The sequence below is a fragment of the Ursus arctos genome, unplaced genomic scaffold (assembly GCF_023065955.2).
Source record: "Ursus arctos isolate Adak ecotype North America unplaced genomic scaffold, UrsArc2.0 scaffold_15, whole genome shotgun sequence".
Classification (NCBI taxonomy): domain Eukaryota; kingdom Metazoa; phylum Chordata; class Mammalia; order Carnivora; family Ursidae; genus Ursus; species Ursus arctos.
In genome coordinates this window covers 37,204,963-37,227,742 of record NW_026622819.1, presented here as the reverse complement: position 1 = coordinate 37,227,742, position 22,780 = coordinate 37,204,963, and the positions used below count along the sequence as shown (strand labels likewise).

Sequence of the window (22,780 nt, the reverse complement as noted above, 5' to 3'; positions counted from 1 at the left end):
GTACCCGTTTCAAGTTTGGACCCTAGTAACAACATATGAAGAGCTATAATATTCAAAATTCCTTCCTTCCTTCCTTCCTTCCTTCCTTCCTTCCTTCCTTCCTTCCTTCCTTCCTTCCTTCCATTTTGTTGAATTCTTTAATCTGGGAAAAGCAAATGGGTCTAGAAGAACTTGGCAGCTGCAATTACAAAAATTAATCTCAGTAAAAAGGTGATTGACATTTATGCTAATTTCCAGGGTATAGCTTGTCACAGAAATTTTAGCAAAGAGCACAAATAAAAACAATGGAATGAATCTTGAGAGCATACATTTATTTCACTTTGTAAGAGAACTTCCCTTTCCACTGTTGGCAATTCCCAAAGAGATTGAGACCATTTTCACCCACAATACTGTTGCGTTATATCATACTTCTTAATATATATTTAAATCCATCATTTGAACTGGACCCTCTTTTACTTGAGTAATATTAACTTGAGTCTGTGTCTGTAAGTAGGCATTACCTAAAATGAAAGTCTGGTTCAACTCCATAATTGTTTGCTATAATGGTTAGGAAAAGTTCATTATGAGGAATTCAAAGAGAAAAATAAATATTGTAATAGAAAACATAACTTAAGGATGTGGTAGGAAGAACTTAAGTTATAGTATGATACCTATGGAAGGTAGCAATGAGCAGAATGAGATACAAATTTATTTGTTGAGTAAAGTAAAATATTACCAAGATATTTGAAGCAATCAATTTCTGAAATAGTCATAATTATTTTTTTAAAAGTGCTTTGCTCACTCATACTGAAAAAATAATGTAAATAAAGTCTAAAGGCTTATAGGTAGTGTTTCTTTGGTTTTAAGTTTATTTTTTCTAGGAAGTCATTCTAAGAATGTGTTAGGAGGAAATTAGAGACTTAGGTTTTTAAAATTGCTTCAAAGTATAATTATCAGTAATTCTTTAAATAAAATTACTTCAAAACAGTGAAATTATAAAAAATATTCTGGAATATAGAGATTAAGTGTTGAATCAACAAGTTTCTATGTGTTTGTTAATACTTTCATTTAATTTATAAACTTATAAATGACTCCTTGACAATACTAACTTAGAGGTAGCTTCTTACCAAGTAGAAGATACTAATTTCATCTCCAATGTCCTCAGTAGAATTAATCACTTCAGGGACAGTCTCATTGGCTGCAATTGAAATATGGTATTCGCTTGCAGAGCTTAGAATTAATTGGAAGAAGAAAAACAAAACACAATGAAATTTAACTTTTATTTGACCTCACTCTTTTTTTTCTTTATACCAGGTAATCCCACAAAAAGTATTTGTGGAGATTTCAAATCAGAGGCAAATTCTTTTACCCTGGAACCTACAATTATATCTTTGAGGAGGGTGAAAAAATTACATATTTTACCTCAATAAGTCACTGATGCTTATTTGGCCTTAAAATACCAAATATGTACAATTTTTAAAATAAAAGTTTCATTGTTACCAAGTGAAAAGTTTCCATTAATTCACTAATATCATTTACATTTTGTGAATAATGAGACTAAAACTTAGTGTTTTTAGTAGTGCTGAATTTTAAATAGATTTTAAAAAATTGTTAACTTTTTCACATTAAAGGCCTATATTTACAGCTAAACTTAAAAATTCAATCTTTCCCATACAACTTCTCTATGTTCTTTGGATGAACTTGGTGGAATGAAGTATAATAAAAATATATAGGTGTTTGCCAAAATTTTATTTTAATAAAATGAAAAATTCTTGGAAAAAGTCATTGTACCAAGAGAAGTGGATAAGAGCAAGATAGAAAATAGCAAACAGAATTTGGAGGCTAATTAATATATACAAAATCTATGTGTATATCCTATAATCCTCTCATTTTTGTTGTTTGTTACCAGAAAAAGCCAGTGCTATAGAAAATATATTAATAAAATGATAAGACTTTTAGACTAAACTTGCCTCTGATTCTTATACTTTTTTATATACATTGCACATATTTTTTTTTAGCAAAAGCTTGGAGTCTTGCTTAAGCAAGGGAATTTATACTGGGAAACGTTGCCAATATGATTTGTGTTTGGATATATTGGAAGTTCTTAGGGGAAAGGACAGTTTATGAATAATGAAAGAAATAAACAGCCCTCATCAATAAGAAATGATTTAATCTTGTGTGTCCAGAATGGGCAGGCTGATCAGACCCCTCACAATAAGAAATGATGGCTAAGAAATATGCTGGTGACCTCTAAGAACACTGCCATTTGTAAAGTACTTCTGGGTCTTCAGAATTTAGACTAGAGTGCTAATGCAATCCAGGATCATTAACACCTCACATTTAAGATTATTTAGCATGCTGGGTCTCAGACTTTAGAGTGCATGAAAATTACCCGGAGGGCTTGTTTAACATCGATTTCTGGGCCCTAGAGTTTCTGATTCAGTAGACTGGGGTGGGGCCAAGAATTTGCCTAAGTTCCTAGGTGCGTCTGATGTCCTTGGCCAGGGACCTCACTTTGAGAACCACTGAGTTTGTAGAAAGATATCAACATAAAAATGCAGTTTCCTCCTACCTGTAAAACTGAAGTCCAACTTCATATTTTACTGGGATAGAAATGTTTACTTCATTATCAGAAAGGGTTTCAGGAGGTTCCTCGCTGTCACTAGAAAATACATACAATGTTCAGACAAATCATGAAACTATTGGCTATTTAGAGACATTTCTGAGCATTGGAAAGGGATGCTTATTTTGGCAACTAAATAAAAGCATAAAAAAGCAGAATTCTTGTTTTTATGTTTTTTGTTTGTTTTGGTGCTGTGGTTATTTTTCAATCGGGGTGGGGAGGGAGGTCGGAGATGGGTATTATTAAATTTCCCAAGTTGATTCTCAATTGCAGCTAGGTTTGAAAAACCACGCTGATTTAGTCCAATGTTTCTCAAACTTCTATGAGAATTAAATGTTTCTCAAACTTCTATGAGAATTATGGATAAGTAACCTTGGGTCAATCATTAAATACACAGATTACTGGGCTTTGCTCCTTGAAATACAGATTTAGTAGGTAGCTTTGAGTTGGGACCCAGGAATTTGTGTTTTTAACACAAATCACATAGTGATTCTTATTTATTCCTTACAGATGAGGACCTCAAAGAAGACATGACTGGGTTTATGTGGCAGAAAGTCAATACAAAATCTTTGGTCTTCCCGTTTTAATAGTCTTTCCATGCTTATTGTTTGATGCTAATGTTATTTGTTAAAGACTTACTTATTCCCTTGATTTGTCATTTCGATTATATATTATGTAAATGCATGCATGTTTATACATGCATATGCATATCTCATACTCCCACGTGTTAAAAAAAGCACACATGAGGGATGTAACAGTTGCCAACACTGGCTCTGGGCCAGCGTGCAGGGGATTGTTCTTGAACATTAACATTCTTTGGGCAAGTTATTTAATTTCTCATTGCCTTGGTTTCTTCATCTATAAAATGGGGATTTATCATTAAATGATAAATAGGGGCACCTGAGTGGTTCAGTCATCCAGCGTCTGCCTTCGGCTCAGGTCATGATCCCAGGGTCCTGGGATTGAGCCCCACGGGGACTGAGCCTACTTCTCCCTCTCCCACTCCCCCTGCTTGTGTTCCCTCTCTCACTGTGTCTCTCTCTGTCATATAAATAAATAAATAAATAAATAAATAAATAAATAAATAATTATAGTACACGTGAAGTGCTTAACGTTGTGCCTAGATGTAGGAAATACTTAATGAATGCTAGCTTTCATTATTTTTATCACATGCCCTCTCCACCAAGTGACCAAGCACCTAGCATTTGGTCTCACAGAATGGGCAATGAGGAACTTTTTATGACTCTGCTCTCCCCAAGTGTACTAAGTGGCTTGGTGTGAGCTACAGGACAGTGAAAGCAGCGCCTTGCTTTGGGTTATAGATATTTGTATGACTGGGCTTTTGCTATGGATCGTCCCCTCTTCTCCTACCTGTTCCCCACTGTGGCCAAATTAATCTTCCTAAGAAACAGCTAGCTCCGTATATAAACTTCACCCCTCAAAAACTTCTCTGGCTCCTTATGGTTTGTTCAGTTAAGAAAACACGCCTCATTCTGACATTCAATACTCACCATAACATGGTAGGATGCACAGCCCCTGTTTATCTTCTGTTACTCCTTTATGCATTCTCTATGTTTGAGCTAACATGGATTACCTGATATTCCCTCAGTAGATCTAGTGGTCCACCATTGACTTTTTGCTCAAGCTGCATATTTTGCCTAAAATGCTCCACCTGATTCTATTTACTAACCTCTCTATGAATTTCTACCACCCTTTAAGGTTCTTCTTAATTATAATCTCCTTGATAAAGTTTTCTTGGGCTCTCAATGCCAAGTAGATATAATTTCAACCTCAATTAAGTCTCTGATACACAGTTTACATTTCTCTAATGAATTTTCCTTGTTGTACCCTATATTATAATAATTTATACATTAGTCTTAGCCCCCTACTGTAATGTTTACTCCATGAAGTTCCTGTGCTTATTAATTTTTATATTCCCGATAGTGACTAATTCAATATCTTCTCTGTAGTAGATGTCAAATAAATATTTGTTGAGCTGGACTAAATTGGGCATACAGAATTCATTTACCCATTAATTTATTTTCTCATTTATTCATTCATTCTACATTTATTCAGTGATTATTAGATGTGAGGCACTACGCTAGCTACTGGGGAATAAAGCAACAAAAGATAGAATTTTATCTAAAGGAGTTTAAGGGTCAGGGGATGATTATACTTAGAAGAAAGTTAAGACACTATTTCAATTTCCTTATTAGCCTTTAGTTATTTTTAGTCTGGGTATTCTATGATATCTTTCAGAAGCTTTGACTGATTTGGATAAAATGTATTAAACTACAAAAGGGCATTGTAAAACTTTAAGTCCATCCAGTGATTCAGTTGACCTTGATGGGCAGCCAGTAAAAGTTAAATTAGCAATCCTGTAAAATTTTACATAAATTTAAATGCAATTTGGCAGATATAAGTGATGTGTGATTACAACATGTTTTACAGCTCATAGAATCAATGGTTTAATCTTGTAGGTGCATTAATTCTATTAAATAAAAATTTATTTTTAGTTAATCATAAGGATGTTTTTGTGAAGTACAGGAGTTCACTGCCTTCTACTTTTGCTAATCTCATAAAAGCTGTAAGAAGTTCCAGTGAGTCTATAAAGCAAAATATTCTAAGTACATGAAATTATATACGTAAACACTTACATACACATACACTCATGCATGCATATCAACTAACCTTGTTACGCTTAAATGAATGATCACATTTTCCATGAGATAAGATGTGTTAAACTGAAATAATATTTTGAAAGTAACCTATGAAATAAAAATATTTTTAGTTGAGTAACAGATAAAGAAGTAAAATGTTTACTTTGATCAAAATGTTTAAGTACATTAATGATATTACCTAGACTGAAATTGCAAAGTTTTTTAAGCAATATGACCTTAGAAAATAAAACCTAATCACATCTCAAAAATAGAACAAGATATAACAAACATATACTTTTAAATGTAAATACGTAATATGCTTTGTATATTGATATTGAATTTAAACACTTTATTCAAATTATATTAATAAAAATAATTTATACTACATCAACTATTACCATGAAGGTACATTCTATATATTATATTACCACAGTCTACAAGATCACAATCATAAACAACGTAGTTATGAAATGGTCATAATTAAAGCCTCCTTAATATGTAAACTTCAGGTATCACTAACCATCTATACATGTTCATTATAAAATAGGGGAAAACCTACTTGGTTCCATTAATTTGTTAGTATAAAACCGTTTTGGACTTTAAAGGAATCAAAACAAAATGAAAAAATAAAAAGCTTATTTATAGTAAACTATAATAACAACAACAACAACAATAATAATAATGTAGTAAGTTTTGTTTAAAAATTGCATAGTTAAAATAATACCTAAGAAAAACTGGAAAATGTTTTTGTTATACTAACACTCCGATACAGGCAACTTATTTTTAAAAACTATGCCTGAGCATATAAGCTATATAATTCAGGACTCTTCAACACTGACAGGCAGGCCAGAAACTGGATTACTTATTTGAAGAAATAGGTCCTCAGCAAAGTTCTAGTCCAAGACTCCTCATGTAAATCTTCATAAAGCTGTATTTCCTATTCTGAAAACTAATCTTGGTTTGTGCTAACTAGGGTGTTTTGGAATTTGGCCAGCTAAATAAATGGCTCAAAATGCACACTTAATAGAAACTACCTAAAATTTTACCTTTGTGATTAAGTGCCAGACAGGACAGAGTTTGATATTTAAAGCTCTTGAAAAAAGAGTTTCTATACAAAGATCTAAACCAATCTGCTTGAAAGATTTTCTTTGTCTACAGGCTAGAAAAGCCTACTACTATCAGATAAATTATCAAGTATAAATTTTTAATTTTGTCTTAGCATTTGAGTTTGATCATGCAATAATTGGCTTTGATTCCAATATCTCAAAATTTTAAGCTCAACCTTCTTCATCTACGTCATGCTAAAATACCGTTAGAGGGATTTATATATTTAACTTTGAGCATGGTATTTTTCATATCCAATTGCCACATGTATGCTTTAAAATCTGCTTACCTCTTCTCCTCTTCTCAGGAAAGGATATCCAACTTTACATGTGAGATTATGATTGGATTCACAGCTGTCTTTTTGGATAGCCTTGGAAGAAAAAGTAAACAGAATTAGAGCAGACACACAGGTGAAATACTTGAGCTTGGTTTTCCAGAATTTTCCCAGCTGTGCTTTGGACTCTGCCTTGCTAAGATTTGTCTCTCAATTTAGTTGGGACAGTCACAGCATTCTGGGATCACCTGTCTCACCACCCATAGAAAATCTGAAAACAGTTAAGGGAGACTGAAGGACAAAGCACATCACATATCTTGTCTAGGTGTCCCACTGTACAATGGACATAGTAATGGTGTGTGTCACATAGGGTGATTAGGTGCCGGGACAAAATAGTCCACACACACTAGACTGCCACATGGAAGCCCACAGTGAGTGGTTGTCATGAGAAGAGTCTCTCCTCTTACCCCAGGTAAGAGCCCGGGTTCTGACGTGAGACTACCAGGAATTAAATTCTGAGTCCATCACTATTAGCTTTCTCCTTGTCAAGACTCCTCACTTTCTGAGTGTGATTTTCTGTCAAGTGAAGTTAGTCATATTCTATTTCATCAAATTGAAAATGCCACTGAATAGGAGACTCACCATTATTTTGCGTACCAATAAGAAGGGAAAAATTCTGCCAGTTAAGTAAACATATCAACTGTAAAACGCAGTTACAGCAAGGTTAAAATGTGACAGGAAAGGTTTATCTTAGAATCTCTGTAGTACAAAAATACCTATTTACTTAATGAGAATTGAGTAAGTGGAATGATTAGAACAGTGCCTGGAACATAATATGACTCAGGAAAAGACTGTCATTATTATTACTGTTTTAATTGTTAATAGAAGTAGAGGAGATGCATTGTTGATTTCTGTAGTTCTCCCTCTCTACCAAGGCCATGAAGTTAGTTGAAGAGGATACTGGCAATGATTTTTAATATAGTCCCCTTTCCAGAGAAAAATTCAGTGGTAATATTTTTCCAGCATCTCTTTGCACATTTGGATTTATAATTAACATTCTTTACTGAATATAAAATATGTGGTAGTAATGGAGGACAATTTTTATGCCTCTGTTAGTCATCATGTCCTTAAGTGATATCCTAATAAAGAGAGAGAAGTATCAGTGAAAGTTTGAATTTACAGACACTAGACAATTGAGTTTTAATATTATAATTAATAAGGGTATTGTTTTTAATATGAATCATACACATTACTAATTCATATATATATAGATAGAAGTGTAAATAAGGGGGATTCACTCAGAGATCAGAATTAAAAGAAAAATTCAAATGTGGAAGTACTAATTCCTGATATAGCAACTTATGCAACTATATGTTATTGCCAAGAAAGAAAAAATTCTGTTATGACAATGAGACATTGTAATTTAACACCTCTCTTGCCAACGTAAGGATTTTACATAGGAAATGAGAAATGGTATCTTGATTTTTCTTTATGTAAACATTTTTTTCGTTCCATACATGCATTACTCTCTCTGTACCTCTGTTTAACTGTCCTGACTTTGTTAGGCTTATATTTTTCTTTGACTTTGTCTCAATTTCAGCTATGTATTGCCTCTATGAAATGTATGATTTTGATACATCAGTGATCCTTTCCTCATACTGAATCTAAGAAAAGTCATAGATCTCTAAAGACATGAATCAAAATAAAACTTTTTTAAAAAAAGTTTGGTACTTTCACCATTAGTGAGTACTAATAATTTGTACAAAATGTTCTCTATTCTTCTAAACCCAATAAAAACAATTAGTTCAGTGGCAGGAAAAGTAGGCTGAATAAATGATTATTATAAGAATAAACAAATATAAAATTAAAAGTTTACCTCAATTCCTGAAAAAATTAGATTTGGAGAATAGTGCACTATGGTTCTGGTGTTATAGGCACTGTCCTTTTTATTTTTGACTGTGAGACTAACATTGAACTTATCGTTGTGGGACCTGACAATAAGCAGGCCCTCTTCTGTGGTGGATACTTTCAGGGTGAGGTCCGAGATACATTTTTCCTTGTTTCCACAATCTTTGGCAAAGGGAATCTGAAATGGTCACAGGAAAGCATTTTTCAACATTTAGTTAAGCATGACTGAAAATTACTTATTAACCTGCTTAGTGAAATGACATATTGCCAAACTAAGTTAAGCAACTCCATAAGGAGAACAGATTCCACTGAAGAAATCATAAGGAATTTTAGATTTATTCCTATAATTTATAGGGAAAAATAATAAACTTCTGTATATAAATTCTTCCAGTCCTCTAAAGAATGCAAGTTTTCACAGATGTTTTTCACTGGCTTTAGTCTGCCAGAGTAGAACAGTTTAAAAAAAAAATCAAGTACTTGAAGATCTAAATTTATGAGAGAACACTTTAACACTCAACCCCAATTATGACACTTTCTATTGAAAAGAATCAAATACTTAGGAATGTAATAGGGCTCAGAGGTACAAAATTGTCAAGCCACATAACTAGGAGCTTTCCTTGACTCGTCTTCCCATTAAGACCCATCCTCTTATCTAAACTTTCATAAGAGCTGTCCATTCTACCTCTCTTCTAAGTATCTCCCAACTCTCCATGTCCACCATTGCCTGTAGTCTAGCCATCCTTATTTCCTCCCTGAACTAATGCACCTAAGTGGTCTCCTGCACCCAATCTTTTTCCAACCACTGTTCCTCCAATCATTCTCCACATTGCAGCTGGAGTAATCCTTTAAAAAATATAAATCCAGTGCTATCACTGAACCCATTAAAGCAATCAATAGCATTCCATTGCTCTTCAAGATATCTGTGCAGTAGCACAAAGTCCAGAATGATCTGGTTCCTGCATATGCCTCCCTCCTCATCCCACATCACCTTCCCCCCTTACTCTTCAGCTTCAGCCACATTAGAGGGTTTGGTGTAGTTCCTTTATGCCTTAGAACCTTTACACATATGTCTGTGTGTAAAACACTGCTCCCTCCACTCCTGTGAATAGGATGGAAAATCCTCCTATGCTTCAAGTCTCAATTTAAATGTCACAACTTCTGTCTACCTAGGCAGAAGTTCCCATCAAACAATTAAGTTCTCCTCCAGACCACATGCCTTAATTCCTACCTAATACCGGTTTCCTAGGTTAGACTGTAAACCCTGAAGCCTGGTACATATAAGACACCCAATAGGGAGGAGGATAGGGATAGGAGGAAAGGGAAAGTGAAAGATATGGATATGGGGAAAACTAATTCCCCATCCCTAATATCTCCTCCATTGGTGCCACCCCATCTTTCTACTTGCTCACTCACTCTTTCTCAGGGGCGAGACATTGGACTTTGTGAATTTGGAAGCAGGAGCAGTGTGCCCATGAGAAGCATACATTCTTGCTCTATATCTCCATTCTGCAAGTTTTATGAGGTGGGCTCCCTTGAAAGAGGTGTGAGATTGATGAGCACTGCTGATGATGTACTTGGTTATCTGTGGTCTAAGCCTTGTTCAGTAGGAGGACACCCAATATGCCTAAGCCATGCCTGCAACCCGGAGTTCTTTAGTAATAAGGGAGCACTAGTAGGCTAACCCATGCCTTTCTTTCAATCGGTCCTAAATTTAGGGGAGATAAAAGTAGGTGCTATTTATAAGTTCCCTCCAACAACAGGAAGTAGAAGAGTTGAGAAAAGTCTAGAAGAGTCTCATTCATTTTTTAAAAAATTGATTTAGGGTTGTGTGTGTGTTTGTGTGTGTCTATGTGTTTCAGGTCCCTCCCCCCAATATGTTCACATATAGGCATTCTGAATTTAAACAAAAATCTGACTTACATATTCATGTACTGAATTTGGCAGGGAATCATCAAGAACAGGCCCATTTTCTGGATCGGTAAGATTAAAATCCAAAGTTATCCTTACGGAGTCCCGAAAGTCATGCTTGTCCTGCAGGTTAAAACATAGTGTATTTTATCATTGGTATCATATTACTGGATGTTCTGACCTTGTTATGGCTTCCTTCTTCTGCCCCTGTGGGTCAGGCTTACTGGAACATTCTTGTGCACCTGATCTGACATATGATCTCATCAGGCTTTTGCTTCATTGGAGAGAGACTGCCTTCTGCCTTGATAAGGGACACTGCTGAAAGCAAAGCCTTCAGAGTATGACCAGCTGATTCACCTCCAGCTTCTCGGGGGCCCTGCTGGGGTAATAGGATATGCCATACTTTGTCATGTCAGGATATACTACTCCGGGCTGCTTGCATAACAGTATCTTTCTCTTGAGATCTTGAGCTAAAAACTGCCATATATTACTTCTAGGAAAGTCTCCCAACTTGAAATGAGCAAACTTTCTTTAAGTTGAGTTGAATTTCATTAGTATGATATATGCCTTGAGTTGCAAGAATTTTATAATGTAAAATGATATGTAAGTAATATGAATGCAATCAATGTTGTTTTATAATATCATGAGTAACAGCCATCATTTACGGCATGTCCGAAATTATGAGCTTTACACACATTATTGAGAAGTATTTCAACAGTCCTCTAAAATGAAAAACTATTACAGTCATTATTTTACAAATGAAAAACAGGGCCTCTAAGAGACTAAACAACTTGGTCAAAATCACTTGGAATGCGGGGAAGTTTTGAGACAAATTCCATCCCGGCTGACTCCAGAACAAATCTTAATGTATCTATTAAAGTCCAAAAGAATTTTAGAAATTTTGAAACTAGTTCATTCCTTTTCATACCAAGTGCCTACACATAGCTAGATTCTACATTTTGGACAAATATACACTACAATGATTTCTAGCAGGTTGAAGGCAGGGGCACATCTGGTTTCACACCCTTTCAAATTTTATACAAGTTCTAACTCCTAAATATTCAGTTCTGATGAAGTAAATAGGAGGATAACTCCAGTTTTTTTTCTTCCTGATTATGGATTGATCTTAGTGTTGACAGATAAGTTAATTTTGATATACGCTGTGGGGAATATCGACTTGAAAATCACAGAAGAAAAATACAGTACACCAACTGGCATGTTTTCTGTCACTTCCCTACCCTGACTATAATATTTTAAAAATATAAAATATGAATACATCAGGAATACAGAAATAAATCAGAGGTGGGGGGAGATCGGCCTGTTTTCCTTTAAAATTCCAGGATCATGTATAAGTCCCAAGTCTGTCTCAGTCACTAAAATCATGTTTTCTCATTGCATCCATTCTTCCCTCTTTTTTTCCCTTTAAGTATCATGTTCATTATAGGAAAATGTTAAGAAATTCCTGCCCTTGTGTTGCCACTAATGGTTTTCTCAAGTCTAGGTGGCATGTGTGGTGGGTGTTATATGTAACTAATGAATCATGGAACACTACATCAAAAACTAATGATGTACTATATGGTGGCTAACTGAACATAATAAAAAATAAATCTTAAAAAAAAAAAAAAGAAACTCTTGCCCTTATTGGGAACGTTCCCCATTTACATAGTGACTCAATAAAATGCATTTTAAATGGTTCAAACTGGCTTCCTAGCAATCTACAGAGATTAATAATTTGCTTTCCAAGGCTCCTTTATTACTGTAATAGAAAGACTATAGATGATAGAAAATACTAGATTTTTTCCCTTCAATTTAAAGTCCAAGAGTGAAATACATAGTTCAGTGGGCAAGAAGGGACCCCAGAAAGCACATGGGCCAACAGTTTCTTCTCAGGGCATGTAACCACTTAACCACATTTGATGGATGAGGCTCACAAAAGTTAAATGATGTTTTCAATTTGAAAGAATAAATGAATGAATGTAAAAAATGAATGAATGAATGAAAGCAGAAGGTTTCTTATCAACTAGTGCACTGTGCCTTCTACTATTCCATGATATGTGGATGACTGATAACACACACAGGGAAGATGAAAGATAGTTTCATGAAATGCATTTGGAAATTAGAAGATCAGGCCTGTGACTTTCTGATAAAAGTGACCAAATACAATGAAGTTTACTTCATCACGTGCACTTTGAAATAAAAACTGTTAAGACTGACTTGGAATAAGATATCTATGCTTTATTCTTGATTTGGAATAAAGCAGTTATAACATATGATTTACTTGCCAACATGTAGAAGGAGAGCTTAGTGCATTCTGTTTCTTCAACTGTGATGTTTCTTTGAATCTTTCTTTCTTGAGTTCCAGAGAAAAAACTTCGTGATATCTGTCTTAGTGAATCTAGTGTGACACGGTACTGCATATCTAGAAACAAAATGACAGAAATATTTACTTGAGGTAATTTTCATATGGTCTAGCTCATTAAATTAGCATTATAGGAAAACCTCTTGAGCAATCAGTCAACAAGACGTTCCTATTACTCAGCTTATCCACACTACTGTAGTACAATGGTAGTCCCAGGCATGAAGATAAGCTTCAGGAACTCTACAGAACCGCCTTCTGAGTTCACTGTGCCTTTAACGTTTAATCACACTTATTCTATAATGTACGTGTACATATGCACACCCACACATTCATACATATGAACACCAACATACAAACTGATTTTCTGGCCACGCGTGTGTTTATCGGGTTTTCACTTAAATTATTATTTTTTTTTAGTTTAGCAATGTTGAAGCCCTGTTTAGAATATTGATTTTATTTCAATTGACACAAAAATATACACTAATCAATTCTTATCTATTTTATGAAAAAGTCACTTCAGACTGTTCAAAGCACATAATAAAAGAAGCTTAATAAATAAGTTTAATAAAATAGGCGTACAAAAATAAAAAACACGTGAAACCTTACTTTCTAAAAGGGCAACAATCCTACTTATTTGATCACTTAGTTACTCTATAAAAATTAAATGAGACTTAAATAATGTTGCATATGAAAATGTAAATCATATTTTACGTTTCTATAACTTATTTATCTTCTAGTCAGACGGCTATTGCAGAGCATAATTATGCACATGTAGAGCAAACTAAGAAAAATAGATTTTAAAGATTCATGAGTTTTCATATTCTACTTACATTTGGTTTGTAGAGCAAACTACTCTTTTGCAGCCAATGGCCTCCACAGTTTTGACTCCAACGTATCTCAATATCATTAAAAAACCACCTTAGGAAGTGTACGTGTAGGGAGGAGGACGTACCTAGACTGTGTCTGAGAACACGCACAGGGAACATGTCTGACTCTCAAAAACCAGGGTCACCTTCTGAGTGGAGCAAAGAGATCTCAGGAAGTGGGAGTGGCAAAGCAGTCAAGTCCTTTGCAATACCAGTCTTACCACAGAGAGGGCATGAGAAGGAAGAGAGGGTTTGTGAAAACCCACAGGAAGGAAAACTGGGCTCCTCTGGAGCCCATTTTCCAAACTCTACTTCTGAATTGGTATTATTGTTATTGTTTTTAGCACCTGGTTGTTTGAGGTAAATGGGAGAGCCAGAGGGGAACTTTGGACTGTTGTGACCATTGCCTATAAACATATAGTTTCTGCCCCAGAATTTACTGGGTTCCATAACATATTCTTTCCTCAGCAGATTTTTTATCAAGGTTCAACAGGTTCACAGGGGCAAATGTGATATGCAGATCCCTATCGTGGGGGAAAATACAATATCTTACTGGATTTCATCATGCGGAGCAAATGTATTGTCTTCCTGCCCCAAAGTACTTGGCATACATATGATACTTACCAGCTACAAAAATTGTGTCTTCTTTGGACTTTAATTTCACATCAAAACACACTGTAGCATTTATGCATACTGTTTCCTTTCCTTCCACACGGCAGTTTTTCTTCTGGATATTCACTTTATTGGGTTCAAAATTCATGGTCACTTTAACTACAGCCACATCTCGGGACCTATAAACACAAACAATGATGATTATTCACACATTTTCACATTTAATAAATGCCATCATTATGGAAGCGCAATTTGAATGCACTGATCGGGAGTCTTCTTTGTATATAGTTGGGATCTCAGGATTCCATTTCTTTGGTGATTTTAAAAAAATATTTATTTATTTAATTTCATTTTTTATTATTTTTAAAGATTTTATTTCTTTGAGAGAGAGAGCACAAGAGAGCACACACATGAGCAGAGGGGAGAGGCAGAGGGACAGGGAGAAGCAGACTCCCCACTGAGCAGGGCGCCCCTGGGATCATGACCTGAGCCAAAGGCAGATGCTTGACCCACTGAGCCACCCAAGTGCCCCTACTTATTTATTTGAGAGAGAGAGAGCGTGGTAGGGGGAGAGGGAGGACCTCAAGCTGACTCTGTGCTGAGCATGATCCCAAGGATCCTGAGACCATGACCTGAGCCGAAACTAAAAGTCGGGTGTTTAACCTATGGAGCCACCCAGGTGCCCCTCTATGGTGAATTTTTGATACAGAAGTGATGGTATCTGGTATTCTGAGGACACCCAGGTTGTTCTGGAACTCTCTTAGGCTTTGGTTCTGAATGGTAGCAGAATATGCCACTTCAAAATGTGACTACAGGAGTTCAGGCCATGTCACTCATACCACTTCGGTATTATTTTGAGCTGTGGGCACTTGAAAAACAGCAAATGCAGGGAAAGAGGCTTCTGTGAACTTTCCTTGTACCTAAAGACAGACACTCCAAAAGGAGCTTAACTGGAGTTCATCGACCAGGAAGGATTGATTCTTATCACAGGAAAGGAGATAGGACACAAGACAAGCTTTGTCACAAACTATCATATCACCCATCTGGTCTTTCCTAGGCCCATTTATCTTCCTCATAGAGGCCTGCATACCTTCTTTCTTTTCTCTATTAAGATAGTATGTAAGTCTGAATTCTAAGCCACCTCAAAGAATTACTCATTTTTCTCTGGGTAACTCCCATGTATATATGGGGCATACATGTTAATAAACTTCTGCTTGTTGTTTCCTTGTTAATCTGTCTTGTATTACAGGGGTGTCAGCCAAGAACTCAGGAGGCTAGAGGGAAAATTATTTTTCATTCCTTACAGTTCATAAGCCAAAAATCTGTTTTGCCTGTGATGGAAGGAAGACGGAACCCAGTGCTCAGGTGCAGCCTCAGAACCAAAACCATATTTGGGGAATCTGAGTTTGTTCCCAATCTGGGAAGAGTCCAAAGGCCCATGGACAACTTCTGTGCACTGTAATACTTGTACAGACAAGTACAAGTACTATAGCTAGGTATCTTGTGAATACATAGGTCTTTGATTTGCTTTTGCATTAAAAAGACTATATTTTTCTTTGAAAACATCTTACCCATAGAAAACACAGAAACATAAAAAAAGGAGACAAAGAAAACAGAAATCACCAGTAATTCTACCACTTAGCAATAATCACCGTTAATATTTGACATGCTTCTTTTTCTTTGCAGAAAAACATGTATCTATACATATAGATGTGTGTGTGTGTGTGTGTGTGTGTGTGTGTATACAGAGAGAGAGAGACATACACAAAAATGCATAGACATCCATACATACTTTTAAAACATCATAATATAATGAACTGCTTTCCAATATTTGTATTTTTCTGCGAACATTATTTTTAATGGCAACATACTATTCCAACATATGCATGTATTGTGATCTGTTTACTCAGTCCTTTCTTATTGGACATTTATCTTAATTTATTTTTTAAAAAAATAGTTACTGGTACAGTGCTGTGATGACTCTAAAGATTATATATCTTAGACATGGATTAAATCTTTAAAAACTTTCAGGAAGCAAATTTCTTGTTAAAAGTATGACTATTTTAAGGCTTTCTAACACTTATTGGCAAATACCTTCTAATGTGTTTTAACTAGTTTACTTACACCAGCAATGAACGAGCATGTCTAATTCCCTGCTTATTAGTTTGGATCCTTCAGGAATGAGGCTGCCTTGACCACTCCCCACCGCACATCCCTCTGCCCCAAAAAGGTCTTTAAAGGGATTATGACGCAATTTATTCCACATGACGGAGCTCTCAGTATCTGCTCCTGGATGTCCCTGATTGGGACGGGCTTCTGTTTATTGCCTGCCATCTATACCCACTCTCAATCCCTCCTTCAGCATTGTAAATCTTGGTCTTTGTGTCCCAGTCTGTTGGTCTGGTCCATTCTGCCAGGCAATTAGGTAGGGGTCCAACTCTGTCATTTTGGTCCATCAATGATAAAGCAATGACTGGGGGTAAAAGAGGCCATAAATAAGTCTTCAGAGCTTTCTAAGAAACCCTTTGAAACAAAAGGGAGTAAAAATTGCCCTTATAATTATAGTATATTTTTTCAATATGAGAGTGAATACAGTAAATATTTTTTGAGTTAAGGTTATCATAATAAATTAATCCAGGGTTAGCAGTTACATGGAGACTAACTGTACCCTTCGTTGCTGGCACTGGCGACTTCTGGTTCAGAGCCCTGCTTCTGGGGGAGCCTTCCCCAAAGTCACAGCTACTTGTTGCCCAGCATTCTCCTTTCCTAGGTACCACCCTACCGTTTTCTTTTCCCCCTACTGTACAGCTAAAACAGTTTTTAACATAATGCGTATCCGTGTACAATTTAGTGTACAATTTTCATTTGACTATAAGTTCTTAAACATTATCTCTATTTTTAATTTTTAAATATTTTTTTCAAATTTTTAAGTTGAAGTATAGTTGACATATAATATTATATCAGTTTCAGGTGTGTAACGTAGTGATTCAATAATTGTATTTCTCACCACAATAAGTGCAGTTACCATCTATGTATGGTATGGTATAAGTATAATATATATAATACAAATATAATATAAACATAGACAATGATGCACAATTGTCTAATTATACATATTAGGTAAATGAGCAAAGAGTCAATTACCCCGAAAGTGTGTGAACAACTCAAAGTTAGGGACGTTTTCTTGTTTATATAATTCTCTATGAGGCCCTCTTCTTCCCTATGCTGCCCCCAAAACAGAATACCTACCTTAGTGTCAAGCACCTAATAAATACCCCAAATTAAGAGTTGGTTCTACTTGTCCCTTTAATATGGTGTCTCTATTTTTAAGATTTATTGACTCCTCCAGCTTCTTTAACTACACAACTTTTATTTAAATAATGGGGTACAAAAGAAAACAGATATTTGGTATGACACAAACTTCAATTATACTTTGAGCTCTGGAACTATTTGTGAAATATCATCAGATGAATTGGATGTTATTAAAATACATACCAGAAGAGGGCAGCACCACCAAGGCCCCCAATAGTCACATCAGTCAAACCGTCACCATTTAAATCCATTTCTCCATGGATAGACTGGCCAAAAAATTTTAGTGTCTTGCCGTCTCCACCTGATGGAATACGCTGTGAAAGTCCCAACAGAGAGTTTTTATGCCAGAAGTGTCTCTTCAAAAACAGTTTTAAATAAATCTGAGAACTTGGATTGGTTAACAAAAAATGAAAATTAAAGATCTTTTGGAAACGTGCCTAAGAAACCCCTCATGTGGAGACAAGTTGAATTACTCAGATGTTACCAAACGTTATTCTTTTTATAGTACAGACAAAATAATCCAGGGTTACTGACACCAGAGAGGGAAAAAATTTTATAACGTCATCTTGTCTAATGCTCAAGGAAAACATTGTGAGTAATTGGCTCTCCTTTCTAGTTCCCACTCAATCCCATAACACAGAGATATTTAAAGATACTGGAACCTTGAAAACGCATCATACAAGCAAGAGAGGGAGTAGAAGTTTGTCCTAGGGGTCAGTTTGGGGTTCACTGAATTTGGGGGGTGGATATAAACAGCACATTCCATCAAATACATTTTCCAGTGTATGATCTTCTTTGCTTAAAGTCAAGGGCACTGTAAACTCAACAGGTACAAGTGAATGTGGAATTCTCGATGACTGATTTGTGCACATAATGTGCTCAATATTCGTACTTCCTGACTTAACTTTGGTTCAAGCTGATAATATTTTAATAGAACCTGATGGCGAGGAGATAGGACTGACAGACCCTCCCTAAATTTGAGGTCTCCTTAAAAACCATAAATTAAGAAGCCAAAGAAGGCAAACCAAATGGAAACATTTTTCATGCTGAAATGTTTGTGGCTCATTGGGAAGTATTTCCTTACTTTTTCAGCAAACAAACCAGAGACATCTGCCTCATTGGTTCTGGAGGAGATCGTTCAGTTTGATTCTGGATTATTGCATACACAAGCAGCACCTCAGGTTATCACGGAAACAAGTGAGCACATCCTCCCCTGTCCTTGGGAAAGCGTTTTGCCGATAATTAAGCAAACTCAACTCTAAATTCTTTTTTGTTGTTATTTAAAGCTGCATCTTGAGTTACCACCATTTTACAAAAATAAATTTATGACAATCTATCCTATTAATGATTTAAATATCCTCTTTTTTTCTACTGCAAATGCCATTTCACTAAATTTTCAGGATTAATAGTGAAGGAATAAAGTGGTAGAACACAAGAAAGAAATGCCTTTCTGCAGTTCTTCATTCTGTCATGCTCCCATGGTTAATATTGCCTGTTTCCAGTTAAGTAATACCATGAAGACTTTTGAATTATTTGAAAACAAATAATTTACTAAGTGCATGGAAGTGTTGTTACTGAAATATGCCCTTTATTGTTTCACTAACGTAATTATGACTTTATGGAAAATTAACCACAACTTCACATGAATGGATTTTGAGAATTCTGTTGACTATAGTACAAAAAGAACAGTCAACTATAAAAAGAACTAATTGATGTTCTGATTTTCTTTTCATGTTATATAAGTAGTTCAATGCCTAACTACTTATGATTACTTAAAAACAGATAATTTTATTAGAAGAATTCCTTTAAACTCTCCTATTTTTATAGTGCATTAAATACTTCTGCAAATTGATATTTTTCTTATGTAGGAAAAATTACATTTATGGATTAGAACTGTTAACTGACAATAAATTTAAAACAAGAACAAGAGAAATCCCCTGCAGGTTAAGCTTAGTTATTAAGATTTTTTTCCAAGAGGGATTACTTGTGAGGAAATTATAAACCTTTAGGAACCCCAATTCATTTGACAAAAATATTCCAATTTAATTCATAAATATAAATGTAATGCAATTTCATTTTAACAACATGGATATTGAATGTAAAAGCAATAATCTCATCTTCTTTATTGGCTAAATCATATCATTATTGTTCTCTTATTCAGAAAGTGGTATCCTCTGTTTAGGATCAGGCACATTGCAATTGTTAAAACACATTGTTAAAAAGTATCCATTTTTTTTGGTTTGTGTTTTACTATTCCAGAAAGCTCAGATCATGGAGACATGGCAAATAACAACAGGAAAAAAAAAAAACAAAAAAACCACCAAACTAGATAAAAAGATAAAATACAAAATAATGCTTCTGTAAAGAAAACTTAAAAGAGAATTAAATCTAGTTTCCCAATAGAGTCAGAAGAAAAAAAACCAAATAACTCAAGAAGCAAGACAAGAAGCAAGCCTAGTGTTGAAGCCACTTATCGTTTAAGGGTGGGAATGTGTAGGTTTAACTTCTTACTTGTGCGTACTCTTTCCTGATAGTCTTGCCACTCCCATGATAAATGTACACGGCTCCCCCATGATCATCTTCCAGGGGAGCTCCTATCACAATGTCATCAAATCCATCAAGATTGAGGTCTCTCACAGCAGCGATAGCTGTTCCGAAACGAGCCCCACATGGCTCATTTTTGTTTTCTTTTGTGCATGAATTGTGTTTCAGAGATGAGCAGCAAGTCTGCTTAATGGGCTCCAGGCTCATTTGATATTCAAACCTTGTCTGGAAGAAAGATAAACAGGATACTTATGGATTTCTATCATTACTACAGCACAGTGAAATTTTTAAGTATGTGCTAAATCAATGCTGTTAAAAACCATTTGTACATCAACGGTAAAGTTTGTAAAATTTCTTAAAAAGGGTGCTTATCTGAGAGCACAGTTAAAGATTTTAAAGAACAGACTGTAGAAGTGTGGGGAAGAAGGCATATTGAGGATTTTAATGGTTTCTTTTTTTAATGCAACCGAGTGAGTATTTAACTCACAGAATGTTTTTAAAGCCAAAGAGCTGAATTTTTAAATCCTCAATTCAGGCCTTTATCCTTCCTTCATCCAAAATTTGCTTCTTCGAAAAGTCTCTACATAGTCTCCTCTATAGGGCAAAGAGGAAATTACTCTGTTCAAAAAGCAAATTTTTCCCAAAGCTATCTAGAGCAAAAAAACCCCCCAAAACTCAGTAAAGAACAGGAAGTACTAGTAATGATGGACAGGAACACACGTTCTAGGAAAAAAGGGACCAAAAAAAATTGATGGGAGGACGCAAACAAAATGAAAGGAAGAAAGATATACAATTTATGAATTTAAAAATTAATTGGAGAAACTCTTAAGAATTTAAAAACCTAAATAGATGAATATTGACTTTGTTGTAAACAGCAAAACAAAACGAAACAGAACAAAAACTCTTCTAATGAAGAAATCAAGAATTATTTCACCTAACAAATGATGTCTGAAGTCAGGAGTGGCAAACAAAACCTCGCCCCAGCCCAATGGTCCAAAGACCATAGTAGTTTGCTAAAACTTTGTGGTGTCACCACCTTAAAACTCACTATTCCACAGTCCTTCTGCTTCCCCAGTTTTAACTGTTTTGACAGCTAACGCAGTTTTAACTGCAAATGTTCTGAACACCTCCAGGCCAGAGTCATGAATGGATGCCCTGGGAGTTTATTTAGCAGCTTAATGAGATTTATATTTGTCTTTATTCTATATTTTCAGATAAAAAAGAATAGTTCACATTTCCAAGCAGAAAACATCTAATGGTTTGAACTACTTTAACTAGAATTCTAAAATGTTCATTTAGAAACTGAGGAGTTGGTGGGGGTAAAGAGGCCCTGAAGGATTCTTTGCTCCTTTTTCAAAAGTGAGTACAAAATTGGAACTGCAGTACTTATTTGAAATTGAAAGAAAGGAAGAGATATTCCTGAAATTCTACCAAACTCAGAGGTACCATTACCTTATTCAGAGCATACACATACACCTTCCCTTGTTCCTCTTTCTCTGTTCCCATGTACATGGGAGCCCCAACCAGAAGAATGTCGGTATTAGAATCTTTATCAATGTCAATTGTCGTTAAAACACTGCCAAAGTAGGAACCAATCTAGGGTACAAAACAAAACAAAATAGTCTGATGAACATCAGAAATTCTCAAGAGAGCTAAAAGCCTGCATTTCTTTTACTCATCCTAATCGAGAAGAGTATTTGAGATTCAGATAGATACAGAAATAGAAATAAAATATAGAAATGGATTCTACCTGAGAGCTCTTTATTGGCTCTTGTTGGGGGGGCTAATAAATAGTCAGACCTATCCTTGAGGATGAGCAGCTGTTATAGATTCCGCAGCCTGAACGTGAGAGAAATGGCTTCCTTTAGATTTCATCCTAACGTCTCTTCCTTCTCCAGAAAGCAGAAAAGATAAGTAATGCCACCATGATTTTTTGTAAGGAAATAAAATGAGATTAAACAATAAAAGGCATTCTGGGATGGCTTCAATATATGTTTATACACAGTAGTATAAAAATATGAAATAAAATACTGTATGAAGAACTGATTTGTCTTGGAATCCTGGTGCAGAGAATTTCATCTTGTAGACTTAGAAGATGGTTTACTATGCACCTGATAAATTATTGAACAGTACATCTGAAACTAATGATGTGCTGTAAATTGGCTAATTAAATTTAAATTTAAAAGAAGAAGAAGATTGGGACGCCTGGGTGGCTCAGTCCGTTAAGCATCTGCCTTCAGCTCAGGTCATGATCTCAGGGTCCTGGGACTGAACCCCACGTTGGGCTCCCTGGTCAGCGGGGAGCCTGCTTCTCTCTCTCCCTCTGCTGCTACCCCTGCTTGTGCTCTTTCTCCCTTTCCCATTCCCCCACTCATGCTCTCTCTTGCTCTCTCTCTCTCAAATAAATAAATAAAATCTTAAAAAAAAAAGAAGATTGTTTACTCAACTAAATGGCTAAGTCTTGTTCTAGTACTTGCGGAAGATAGAAAAATATAAAAGGATTTCAGGGGACCATCCCCTTGCAGCAATGTTTTTTCTTTTAAAGATATGGATGTATCTTAAGGAAATGCAGGAGACTCACACTTCATTATCTAAATGCAAGAACCCTCCCAAATATTGACCTGTGTTTAA

At 35.4% G+C, this 22,780-nt stretch overlaps 1 protein-coding gene across 2 annotated transcripts in view; it reads right to left on the bottom strand.

The window, feature by feature from the left end:
* ITGA1 (integrin subunit alpha 1) overlaps window positions 1–22,780 on the bottom strand; it is a 166,428-nt gene that overhangs the window by 19,495 nt on the left and 124,153 nt on the right. For both annotated transcript variants that reach the window (XM_048224257.2, XM_057312234.1), the window contains exons 13-23: window positions 21,602–21,745; window positions 20,117–20,374; window positions 17,789–17,919; window positions 14,306–14,472; window positions 12,739–12,875; window positions 10,469–10,579; window positions 8,517–8,726; window positions 6,656–6,736; window positions 5,294–5,370; window positions 2,552–2,641; window positions 1,107–1,209 (exon numbers count right to left, since the gene is read on the bottom strand). In XM_048224257.2, coding sequence (XP_048080214.1) covers window positions 1,107–1,209; window positions 2,552–2,641; window positions 5,294–5,370; window positions 6,656–6,736; window positions 8,517–8,726; window positions 10,469–10,579; window positions 12,739–12,875; window positions 14,306–14,472; window positions 17,789–17,919; window positions 20,117–20,374; window positions 21,602–21,745 — 1,509 coding nt within the window. The remainder of the gene's footprint in view (window positions 1–1,106; window positions 1,210–2,551; window positions 2,642–5,293; window positions 5,371–6,655; window positions 6,737–8,516; window positions 8,727–10,468; window positions 10,580–12,738; window positions 12,876–14,305; window positions 14,473–17,788; window positions 17,920–20,116; window positions 20,375–21,601; window positions 21,746–22,780) is intronic.